The sequence below is a fragment of the Ochotona princeps genome, chromosome 2 (assembly GCF_030435755.1).
Source record: "Ochotona princeps isolate mOchPri1 chromosome 2, mOchPri1.hap1, whole genome shotgun sequence".
Lineage (NCBI taxonomy): Eukaryota > Metazoa > Chordata > Mammalia > Lagomorpha > Ochotonidae > Ochotona > Ochotona princeps.
In genome coordinates, this window is record NC_080833.1 from 104,560,899 (window position 1) to 104,573,115 (window position 12,217).

The window sequence follows — 12,217 nt, forward strand, 5'->3', positions numbered from 1 at the left end:
TCTGCTCTTCCCCGCGCCCAGCCTTGTCCCGTCTCCCCGCAACCTCCAAGCCCCAGAACCAGGGAGCTGAGCCCGGCTTTCCGTTGGCCCCTCCCCTCCGGAACCTCTCTCGGGGGGAGCCCGCGCCCCAAGTGCCCTCGGCAGTCACCGAACGCCTGCTGGCACAGCACAGGGGCCCGTCCTGGGCCTCCGACGGCCGGGCGGACACCCACTCCCACTGGGTTTCCAGATGGCGGACACGCCCCCTCGAATCCCACCCCCAGCGCAGTGGAGTCTACCGGATGGGTGCTGGGTGGTCCACAAGGCAGTCACGCACTGGGAAAACACACACACACTACACTTCTTGATAGGCATCCATCTCGGCTGTATCACCTGGGTGCAACTGCGAGCTGACCCGGAGGACAATCGACCAACCTCCCCTCCTGCATCTGGGACGCAGAAACCGCGCCGAGCTGGGAGCCCCACACATGCCAAGATGCCAACGCCCGCCCTTCTCTTCCCCTCACCCCCTCCCCACTCCCCGTCCAGGGCTGGGTCTACCAACTACCCGTAACGGTGGTGGTGTTGGTGGAACCGACACGCAAGAATGACTTTGCTAGGAACCACGTGCACAACTCTTTATACGACAGGGTGGGTGGCTCTGAAAAGAGCCTTTGGTTTTGCGGAGACGACAGCAGGCGGCGCCGGGCGGACTCACTTGCCCTTGGCCTTATGGTGGCTCTCCGTCTTCTTGGGCAGCAGCACGGCCTGGATGTTGGGCAGCACGCCGCCCTGCGCGATCGTCACCTTGCCCAGCAGCTTGTTGAGTTCCTCGTCGTTGCGGATGGCCAGCTGCAGGTGGCGCGGGATGATGCGCGTCTTCTTGTTGTCGCGCGCCGCGTTGCCCGCCAGCTCCAGGATCTCGGCCGTCAGGTACTCGAGCACCGCCGCCATGTACACCGGCGCGCCCGCGCCCACGCGCTCCGCGTAGTTGCCCTTGCGCAGCAGCCGGTGCACACGGCCCACCGGGAACTGCAGCCCGGCGCGCGACGACCGCGACTTGGCCTTGGCGCGGGCCTTGCCCCCTTGCTTGCCACGACCCGACATCACAGCGACGAACACTGAAAACACACACCGACACCCTCGCCCGCCTCCTGGCGCCTCACCCTTTTATACCCACGGCGCTGATTGCCCACCGAGCGCCGCGATTGGCCACCGCGCGGCCTCGCCCTCGTGGCCAATGGGACGGCTCGCCCAGCATTCGCTCATTTGCATCCTCGCGCTGCCTCGCGAGTCCCCGCGCGGCCTGCGCCGAGCTCTGCCTGCCCGCTGCCCGCCTGGCCGCCTGGCTGTTCCCCGCAGGCCGCTGCGCCGCTCGCGTTGCCCGAGCCGGCCAAGTTCCCTCCGGCGCCCAAGAAGGCATTCCTCTATAAAACCCTCAGCCACTGCCCCAGTTCCAAGTTTCCTTTCCACAAATAGTCTCGGTTCAGAACCACCCCCCTCCTCCGCAATGTGTGTTTTCGTGAGGCTCTTCTGGCCTCTTTTTTTTTTTTTTAAGATTGATTTATTTATTTTAATTGGAAAGCCGGATATACAGAGAGGAGGGACAGGGAGGCAGATCTTCCGTCTGATGGTTTACTCCCCAAGCGGCCGCAAGGGCTGGAGCTGAGCCAATCCAAAGCCAGGACCCTCCTCGGGTCTCCCATGCGGTTGCAGGATCCCAAAGTCCTGGACTTTACCAGGCCACAAGCAGGGAGCTGGATGGGAAGTGGAGCAGCTGGGACACAAACCTGCACCCATATGGGATCCAGGCGCGTTCAAGGCTAGGACATTAGCTGCTAGGTCACCACGCTGGGCCCACTCACCAATGTTCTTACCACTGTGAAAAGCAAACTGATCCATCGTTCTGGTTCTCCGTAGTTGTTTGTATTGCTTCCCACAACAAGATGACACCTGACACACAAAATACCTGGCGACTCCCGAAGTAAGCAGACCTGGAAAATTCCCTTTGCACTCATCTGCATCCTAGTGTGTTAGAAAAGTGATGCAGAAAATGGGGAACCAAGTGCTGGGAAAGTGGATCAGAAACAAAACTGAGTGAACTTAGCCATACTGAATTCATTACAGATAAAACAGGTGTCCATCCGCCCATGCGGGGATGGCATAACCTTATGTAAAGGGCCCACTCCTTGCTGTGGCTGGCATCCTGGGGGCTTTTAGGGGTGGGAGAATTCCAAGTAAGTGGTTGAGTTTGTGGGGAGGATTGGACTTGTTTTCCAGGGTATTTCAACCTTGACAAATATTGCTCCCTGGGGCAAGGAAATGCGGGAGACTGGAGTGGGTGCAGATTAAATTGGCCCTTTGAAATGTAATATTCACAACATCTGGTGGGAGACTGTTCACTATCCAAGGGCGTAAGATGCAAAGTTAGGCTTTTGTGCCCTTCATGGTAGAGGACTGGGGAAGTGGAGGGGTGGTGTAAGAAAGGAAATGGAGCGAAGAAATGCGTCACAATCGGGGTGATGCGTGCTATGAAGCAAAGCATAATATGAGATAGAAGGCAATGGGAGGCCTCACCAGTTAGCATTTGATCTGAGACTTCAGGATAAGGTAATGACCGAAAGGGTATTCTGGGAACAGGAAACACCCCAAAGACCTCAGGGAGATTCACATTGGGTGAGTTTGAGGAGTAAGCAAGATGCTCAGTGAGCAAAAGAACGATTTGCAGATACAACTGAGCTTCGTAGGCTACTGCAATGATCTGATTTCATCTGGGTGTTCTTAAAAATTTCTCTGGGATTCTACTAACAACTGGCGTGAATGTGGAAAGGGGGGTACCTCCTTCACTGTTGGTGGGAGCATAGGCTGGTACAACCACTATGGAAGTCAGTATGGAGAGTGTGCTAAGAGACTTGAAAATAGATCTGCCGTATTACCCAGCTATCCCATTGCTAGGAATATATCCTAAGAAAATGAGATCTGCATATGAGAAAGGGATCTGTAATCCTGTATTTACAGTAGCACACCGTACAATAGCAAAGTCATGGAAACAACCAGATGCCCATCAAAAGAGGAGTGGATAGGGCCTGGTGGTGTGGCCTAGTGGCTAAAGTCCTCGCCTTGAACGCACCGGGATCCCATGTGGGCGCCGGTTCTAATCCCGGCAGCTCCACTTCCCATCCAGCTCCCTGCTTGTGGCCTGGGAAAGCAGTCGAGGTCGGCCCAATGCTTTGGGACGCTGCACCCGTGTGGGAGACCTGGAAGAGGTTCTTGGTTCCCGGCTTCGGATCGGCGCAGCACCGGCCGTTGCGGCTCACTTGGGGAGTGAAACATCGGACGGAAGATCTTCCTCTCTGTATATCTGACTTTGTAATAAAATAAATAAATAAATCTTTAAAAAAAAAAAGAGGAGCGTATAAAGAAACCATGGTATCTACTCAATGGAATACTCAGCCATTAAAAATGAATGAAACCCTGCCATTTGTAACAAAGTGTTTCCAACTAGAGACCATTATGATCAGTGAAATAAGTCAATCCCAAAAGGATAAATATATTTTCTCTGATATAAGGCGAACTTCATTCAAAATATAAGAACAATACCCCTTACAATACTGTTTTTGTTGCATTTCATGGATTTTGATATTTTTGTTTTTAGTTTCATTTCTTCCAAGTAGTTTCTTTTCTCTTATTAAATTCTTCACTGACACATAGGTCATACAGTAGCATCATTTTCTCCAGGAAGGTGTTTTAATTTTCTTTTTAATTTCTTCAGCAACACATTGGTCATTCAATAGCATGTTATTAACTTTACGACATCGTGAAATTTTTAACTTTCTTCCTGTTGCTGATTTTGGTCTATGGCTTTTCATTTAAGGGACTGTATTGTAACTGTGTACTAGAGACAATCATATCCAGATGTGAAGATACAATGCAAATCAAAGATGAATCAAATCAAAGATGAATTCCCAATGCCTGACATTGTCCATACCCACAATACAGTGAAAGAGCAGAATGAGACTTCTGACTGCTTATGAAGGATACTATTGTAACAAAATAGGGGAAATTAGTGGAATTTGCAGAGGGGGTAAAGGAAATTCCAGAGCCTATGGAATTGTATCATAATAAAATTTCTCTGGGACTGTGTTGACAACTAGCAGAAAAGCAAGTGTAGAAGCATAAAGAATAGGAAGGAGGCTACAGGAACACAACTCAGGAGCGAGCCCGGTGGTAGCGGCAGAGATGGGGAGAAGTCGAATTTTGAGTGTTTTAAATGAAGTTGACAAATTGAATTTTGCATAGGACACAAAGAGGAATGAAGGCCTGAGACTTGGAAGGGGCTGCAATTCACTGAATCAGAGGTGGTTTGGAGACCAGTAACACAGACTGCTGGTACCCATTACAAGACAAAGTTGGATATCTGAAAATCTGGAGCTGGGACTTTTGACATCTGATGTCAGCCTAATTGGTTTTTTGTGAATTTTTCAACCTTTCTTTGATGGAGTGCACCCACCTACAGGTTAATTGACAGTGAACATCCTGGAAACAGAGTTTGCACAGCCCACCCTTTTTACCTCCTCCCCTGCCATTCCAATTAATTGGATGTGGAAATCAGCTGACCATGGGCTCCTCATGCGCATCTGTTCCCTTCTGCCTCCCACGCCATTCAAGTTGACAGTGAGGAAAACGGCTCGGGAAAAACCCCTGACTTTCCCTGCTCAGTGCAGTGGCTCCTGACACTGCTGTCACCAAGCTTGGGCAATAAAAATCCCTCCTAAAACCTTACATGTAGGTCCAGGGTTATCTTTCACACTCTTCAACTTTTCAGTGTACCTTGGAAATGGAGTGAAAGCATCCTCATATGCTTTGTATGTTGAAATTCTGTCGGGCGATTCCTATATTACCTATTGCCAAAGTGACAAAAATGTCTGATTACAATCCTACCAAGTTTTTCCAGTTTTTATTTTGAAACTTGCAAACCTCCAGAAAAATACTAAATAATACAGCATGTAGCTGTTAAAAATAAAGATATAAAAATATACTCTTCCATTAACTATAATATCCTACCTATACCTAACATTTAATATGGATTCAATATATTAACTGATGCATAATCCATATTTCTACAAGTATCCCCCCCAAATGTTCCTATACCATTGTGGCATTACTTTTCTATGGCTGTTATAATAAATTATTGCAGCTTAAAACAGTCTGCATTGCCTTATAGTTCTGGAAGGTGAAAGTACAAGGGTGGCCTCACTCAGTGGAAATCAAGGTTGCGCTCTCTCCAGGAGCTCCGGGGGGAATCTATTTACTAGTTGTAGGAGAAAGAAGTTTGTAGTTTATGATCTGCCTCAAAGCCACCCTGAGCCATCTTCAACTCCAGCTTGACGTCACCGCCTTCTTTCTCCTCCTGGCCTTGCCTTTCACTTCTGAGGACCCTCGTGACCAGTTGGGCCCCTACCAGGACAACCTCAGAATCACACCTGCAAAGTCCCTTTAGCCGCCAACAGTAATCAGAGGTGGTGGGCATTAGGGCACGGTCATATCTGAGGACCATTTCTAGCCTACCACAGATGATGTGGATGCTTGGCAGCCAGCCATTCCAAGAGGGACACAAAGCAGAGGACCTCCTGTGTACATGCAAGAGGCAACATAGGCCTGGTGTCATGAAGACCTGGCCCCAGTGGCTCATGTTTTGTTGTTCCTTAGAACGCCTCCTGATTCTTTTCCTTCCCCGTACAGCTCCTTATCTACCTTGTGTGTGGTCATTCTGACCTTGTGGAAGCACAGCTAATCTGTACTCCACACACCTGTTTTCATACTTCTTGCACTGTAGCTTTGTAAAAGTTTAAAAATCCTCACTTTATCTTGGTGCATCACCTTTTGAGATGATGGCCGCTCTGCTGCCATAATAAAAATTTCACAGTTCTGCATAACCTCATGTTCTCCGTTTATTCATTTCTAACACACAGCTGTTGATAACTGTTGGGAGCTGAAATGACTCCCCTCAAAAAATGGTTGAAATCTAACCTCCAGTGTGTCAGAATGTTGCCTTGTACCCTTAGAACAAGAGTCCTGGCAGCCTAGCTAAAGTAGAACAGATAGCTTTCTAGGCAGACAGCCATGCAGGATGGGAGTCGGGGCACTACAAAGCAAGGAACCCCTGAAGCCTCTGACAATAAAAGCACAAGAAAGTTTCTTTCTTTTTTTTTTTTTTTGTTTTAAGATTTATTTTTATTGGAAAGTAAAATATACAGAGAGGAGGAGAGGCAGAGAGGAAGAACTTCCATCTGTCGATTCACTCCCCAAGCAGCCACAATGACCAGAGCTGAGCCAATCCAAAGCCAGGAGCTGCCAGCCTCTTCCAGGTCTCCCACGTGGATGCAAGGTCCCAAGGCTTTGGTACCATACTCCACTGCTTTCCCAGGCCACAAGCAGGGAGCTGGATGGGAAGTGGAGCTGCTGGGATTAGAACTGGTGCCCATATGGGAATCTGGCATGTTCAAGGCAAGGACTTTAGCCGCTACGCCAATGCACTGAGCCCAAGCCTTTTAATTTTTTGAGATCTTTCAATGCAGAAGCTCCATTATCACCTTCCATATAGATAACTCATTTTATTCCTGAAATATTCTAATATTCAGACTGCTAAGTAAGTGCATGTTAGTAAGAACTTCATCCGAAGTTCAGAAGAATAGTAGGCTCCACATTGGGCTGAACTCCAGAACTGACTCCATTCTCTGATCTCTCCCATTCCTACCCCAAATTTGCCCTTTTTATATGATGTTATCATCCTTGCCTTCATACGCACATCTTTCCATCTTGCTGCTACCTCTTGAAAGCAAACTTCTTTCCTAAAGTTTCATTCTACACTCATATTCATTTACTCCTCCAGTTTCTGAAATACTAATTATGAACTAGATTGGTCTAGATTCCTAAACTGGTCACAGCAGTAGATAGGCTGAGAGGGCATTTAAATCAATCAGCTTTCTGGGCAACACATGTTGCAGCACTACCATAGGAAGGGAGTAATTATACCAAATGCTACTTGAAACAGCCAAAAATACGTGGGATAGGATTATCGTCTACTGTCACATCTCATAACAGGGACGCAGGGAAGTGACGTGACACCCCTCTTCCCACAGTTGTGTTTCTGTTCAGTTAGTGCTGCTTTCACTGAGACTTAGACACAACACTCAACACCACGCGTCCTCCCACCTCCCAGAGCTGCATCCTAACGGACAAACCAAGCATCTGCTTCTCCATTCAATGTTCAAAACCTCAGCAACACCTGTCGCTGCACTTCCAAAGAGCCATCCACATTTCTGTTTCCATCACTTCTCTAAAATTCAACAAGGTCTAGTTGAGCCAATAGTTCTCAGGAAGTAGCATGCAAATGAGAAGGCTTAACACAAAATATCACAATCTGAGTTTTCTAATCTCTTTTTCCTAAAATTTACTTTTATTAGAAACAGATTTTACAACAAGAGGAGAGAAAGAGAGGGATTCCCTCTGCTGGTTCACTCCCCAAATGGCTGCAATGGCCAGAGGTGGGTCAGTCTGAAGCCAGAAGCCTTCAGTTTCTTCTGGGTCTCCCATTTCTGTTCAGGGGACCAAGTACTTGAGCCATCCTCTGTTGCTTTCCCAGACAACAAGCAGGGAGCTGGATGGCAAGTGGAGCAGCTAGGACTGGAACCAGCACCCCTGTGGGATCCTGGGGGCACAGGATTAGCCTAGGCCACTATGCGGGCCCTGAGTTCCTTCATCTTCAATAAATTCCCAGGCAGTGCCAATGCCGCTGGCCTGCAGCTGAGTCACTGCTCCGAGCCATGAACTGCTATTTACAGCCTGGTATTTGGTCTCCTTGTTTTCTATCAGGACCAATTTGGGATCTATAAGGCCAAAAGCAAACACCATAATCCTTTTGGGTTTAATGTTATTTCACTGCCTTATTTAAATAGTACAAAGGCCCCACAAACACCAAGAATAAACTTTCACACCAATCAACCTCACCTGTACTGTGGGTGCTTTAGGCTCCTCAAGCATTTGAAACACTGGCATTAGAAGATATGATTTTGATGCCACTGCTGCAAAATATTAAGATAAGCAAGCTTTCCAAATTTTTTATTTTGGGGGCAGAACACTCAACAATACTAGGTAATTTTGTAACATGTTAAGCATGAAAACTCAGACATGTTATTCTATCAGTTCTTTATCACTTAATTGCTAGCTAACATTCTTTATCAGTTCTTTATAAGTTCTTTATCAGTTAATTGCTAGCTAATGAAAATCAAGCTCTATTCTCCTGACAACCTCACAACATGGAAATGGCACCGGCTCTTGGAGTTAAAACAGAATTTACAAGTCACCACAATAGTTTAAACTCTAGGTTGTGCCCTTTCAACTTAAAACAGTTCTGCCACTACCAAACACTAGGAAACCCACGTGAGACCACTTACTTTACTAACTAGCTTTATTCGGGTTGCAAGAACAAATTGGCGTTTCACTACCTTGTGGTTAAGGCAGCACAGGTTCTCAACAGCCCTTTCAGGCAAAGCATATATACAACGATGCTTTCACCAACCAAGGCACAGCTCTCCACGCCATGAAATCTCTATTTTGAATCGTGCAGCGGCCTACTTGAAGAATGAGGCAAGGAGGGGCCCGGTGCTATAGCATAGCAGTTATGGTCCTACCTTGAACGCGCCTGGATCCCATATGGGTGCAGGTTTGTGTCCCAGCTGCTCCACTTCCCATCCAGCTCCCTGCTTGTGGCCTGGTAAAGTCCAGGACTTTGGGATCCTGCAACCGCATGGGAGACCCGAGGAGGGTCCTGGCTTTGGATTGGCTCAGCTCCAGCCCTTGCGGCCGCTTGGGGAGTAAACCATCAGACGGAAGATCTGCCTCCCTGTCCCTCCTCTCTGTATATCCGGCTTTCCAATTAAAATAAATAAATCAATCTTAAAAAAAAAAAAAAGAGGCCAGAAGAGCCTCACGAAAACACACATTGCGGAGGAGGGGGGTGGTTCTGAACCGAGACTATTTGTGGAAAGGAAACTTGGAACTGGGGCAGTGGCTGAGGGTTTTATAGAGGAATGCCTTCTTGGGCGCCGGAGGGAACTTGGCCGGCTCGGGCAACGCGAGCGGCGCAGCGGCCTGCGGGGAACAGCCAGGCGGCCAGGCGGGCAGCGGGCAGGCAGAGCTCGGCGCAGGCCGCGCGGGGACTCGCGAGGCAGCGCGAGGATGCAAATGAGCGAATGCTGGGCGAGCCGTCCCATTGGCCACGAGGGCGAGGCCGCGCGGTGGCCAATCGCGGCGCTCGGTGGGCAATCAGCGCCGTGGGTATAAAAGGGTGAGGCGCCAGGAGGCGGGCGAGGGTGTCGGTGTGTGTTTTCAGTGTTCGTCGCTGTGATGTCGGGTCGTGGCAAGCAAGGGGGCAAGGCCCGCGCCAAGGCCAAGTCGCGGTCGTCGCGCGCCGGGCTGCAGTTCCCGGTGGGCCGTGTGCACCGGCTGCTGCGCAAGGGCAACTACGCGGAGCGCGTGGGCGCGGGCGCGCCGGTGTACATGGCGGCGGTGCTCGAGTACCTGACGGCCGAGATCCTGGAGCTGGCGGGCAACGCGGCGCGCGACAACAAGAAGACGCGCATCATCCCGCGCCACCTGCAGCTGGCCATCCGCAACGACGAGGAACTCAACAAGCTGCTGGGCAAGGTGACGATCGCGCAGGGCGGCGTGCTGCCCAACATCCAGGCCGTGCTGCTGCCCAAGAAGACGGAGAGCCACCATAAGGCCAAGGGCAAGTGAGTCCGCCCGGCGCCGCCTGCTGTCGTCTCCGCAAAACCAAAGGCTCTTTTCAGAGCCACCCACCCTGTCGTATAAAGAGTTGTGCACGTGGTTCCTAGCAAAGTCATTCTTGCGTGTCGGTTCCACCAACACCACCACCGTTACGGGTAGTTGGTAGACCCAGCCCTGGACGGGGAGTGGGGAGGGGGTGAGGGGAAGAGAAGGGCGGGCGTTGGCATCTTGGCATGTGTGGGGCTCCCAGCTCGGCGCGGTTTCTGCGTCCCAGATGCAGGAGGGGAGGTTGGTCGATTGTCCTCCGGGTCAGCTCGCAGTTGCACCCAGGTGATACAGCCGAGATGGATGCCTATCAAGAAGTGTAGTGTGTGTGTGTTTTCCCAGTGCGTGACTGCCTTGTGGACCACCCAGCACCCATCCGGTAGACTCCACTGCGCTGGGGGTGGGATTCGAGGGGGCGTGTCCGCCATCTGGAAACCCAGTGGGAGTGGGTGTCCGCCCGGCCGTCGGAGGCCCAGGACGGGCCCCTGTGCTGTGCCAGCAGGCGTTCGGTGACTGCCGAGGGCACTTGGGGCGCGGGCTCCCCCCGAGAGAGGTTCCGGAGGGGAGGGGCCAACGGAAAGCCGGGCTCAGCTCCCTGGTTCTGGGGCTTGGAGGTTGCGGGGAGACGGGACAAGGCTGGGCGCGGGGAAGAGCAGAGCGGGAAGCCGCGCAGGAGCCAGGGTGACGAGGGTCGCGCGCGGGGACCTTAAAACGGACCCCCTACCCGGGCGGGGCCGACTCTTCCCGGAGAGGAGGAAAACTTGTGGCCAACGGGCGAGGCCGAGGCGGGCGACGTCACGGCCAATGAGCGGCCAGCGCGCGGAGTTTGAAGTTCCCTGCCCGCCCAATCGCGGGGAGACTGCGGCTATAAAGGCGGCGTTGGCGCTTGTCGGTCCGTTCGCGCTCGCTGTTGTGCTGTGTGTTGGTGTTGTGAGGTTCGGCCATGGCCCGCACGAAGCAGACTGCGCGCAAGTCCACCGGCGGCAAGGCTCCGCGCAAGCAGCTGGCCACCAAGGCGGCCCGCAAGAGCGCGCCGGCCACGGGCGGCGTCAAGAAGCCACACCGCTACCGGCCGGGCACGGTGGCGCTGCGCGAGATCCGGCGCTACCAGAAGTCGACGGAGCTGCTGATCCGCAAGCTGCCGTTCCAGCGGCTGGTGCGCGAGATCGCGCAGGACTTCAAGACGGACCTGCGCTTCCAGAGCTCGGCCGTGATGGCGCTGCAGGAGGCGAGCGAGGCGTACCTGGTGGGGCTGTTCGAGGACACGAACCTGTGCGCCATCCACGCCAAGCGCGTCACCATCATGCCCAAGGACATCCAGCTGGCGCGCCGCATCCGCGGGGAGCGCGCCTGAGCGGCGTGCGCCCTCGTCTGCTTCCCGGTCTTGTCATCAGGCACAAAAGGCTCTTTTCAGAGCCACTCACGTTCTTGCTGAAAAGCAGCTGTTGCGCTGGGCGGCGGTCGTGTCGCGTGGTGGTGTGGGAGGATCGCTCAGGGATTTTAGTTACCCACAGGGCTCTGAGTACCAGGTGGTTGTGGTTGTGCAAACGTGGTTTCTATTGTGCGTCTCAGTTCCTAAAATGGCGGTTTTCTAAGTGGGTTTGTAGTTGGGCCGCTTTGCTTCCTGCTGGTGGATTGCTAACGGTTGTGATGGCGGCGCTAGTGTTGCAACGGTTGCGGCAGCGCGCGCACCCAGGCGGCATTGATGAGCTGGCCCCTCAGTAACGGCACGTCTGGCGCGTGTCCGGCTCTGAAGTGCTTGGTCCAGGCCGTCCTTTGTCGCCTGCAGAAAGTGGTCCTTCCCGCCCTTTTCTGAGGTTTATCTGGGTGAGAGCTCCGTCCCACTTTCCACAAAGGAAATGCCCTTCGCCCTATCTTGTCCCCTGGTGTCTGTTGAAACTGTTGCCATGCTACTGGTGTGGAAAAGAAAGTGAACTGTTGCCACTCCATTGGGATCCCCTGGTCTCAAGTCCTGTGGTGGACATTCTCGCAATTGCCCCCATTGCCAGAAGTGTGGTTCTGCCTTTCTTCCCTATTAAGTTTTTTTTTTTTTTTTAAAGATTTGTTTTATTACAAAGTCAGATTACAGAGAGGAGGAGAGACAGAGAGGAAGATCTTCCATCCAATGATTCACTCCCCAAGAGAGCCGCAACTGCCGGTGCGCGCCGATCCGAAGCCGGGAACCAGGAACCTCTTCCGGATCTCCCACATGGGTACAGGATCCCAATGCATTGTGCTGTCCTCGACTGCTTTCCCAGGCCACAAGCAGGGAGCTGGATGGGAAGTGGAGCTGCCGGGATTAGAACCGGCGCCCATATGGGATCGTTTAAGGAGAGGACTTTAGCCACTAGGCCCTGCCTCCGGGCCCCCTATTAAGTTTAAAGCTCCAATCCTGAACTCC

At 51.9% G+C, this 12,217-nt stretch overlaps 3 protein-coding genes across 3 annotated transcripts; 2 read left to right on the forward strand and 1 right to left on the reverse strand.

Annotated features, from left to right (window-relative positions):
* Positions 1-603: 603 nt before the first annotated feature.
* Positions 604-1,114, reverse strand: LOC101518236 (histone H2A type 2-A). The gene has a single exon (XM_004588831.3). It carries the CDS (start codon positions 1,084-1,086, stop codon positions 694-696), a length of 393 nt encoding a protein of 130 aa, XP_004588888.1. The 5' UTR covers positions 1,087-1,114; the 3' UTR covers positions 604-693.
* An 8,245-nt stretch (positions 1,115-9,359) lies between these two features.
* Positions 9,360-9,870, forward strand: LOC101518478 (histone H2A type 2-A). Its single transcript, XM_004588832.3, has one exon. The coding sequence runs from the start codon at positions 9,388-9,390 to the stop codon at positions 9,778-9,780; it is 393 nt and encodes a 130-aa protein (XP_004588889.1). The 5' UTR covers positions 9,360-9,387; the 3' UTR covers positions 9,781-9,870.
* An 874-nt stretch (positions 9,871-10,744) lies between these two features.
* On the forward strand, positions 10,745-11,257 carry LOC101518713 (histone H3). The gene has a single exon (XM_036494646.2). It carries the CDS (start codon positions 10,760-10,762, stop codon positions 11,168-11,170), a length of 411 nt encoding a protein of 136 aa, XP_036350539.1. The 5' UTR covers positions 10,745-10,759; the 3' UTR covers positions 11,171-11,257.
* Positions 11,258-12,217: the final 960 nt, after the last annotated feature.

What these genes read in the sequence shown, in the direction of transcription:
- LOC101518236 (XM_004588831.3), bottom strand. Translation starts at nt 1,086, where the DNA reads ATGTCGGGTCGTGGCAAGCAAGGGGGCAAGGCCCGCGCCAAGGCCAAG.
- LOC101518478 (XM_004588832.3), top strand. Translation starts at nt 9,388, where the DNA reads ATGTCGGGTCGTGGCAAGCAAGGGGGCAAGGCCCGCGCCAAGGCCAAG.
- LOC101518713 (XM_036494646.2), top strand. Translation starts at nt 10,760, where the DNA reads ATGGCCCGCACGAAGCAGACTGCGCGCAAGTCCACCGGCGGCAAGGCT.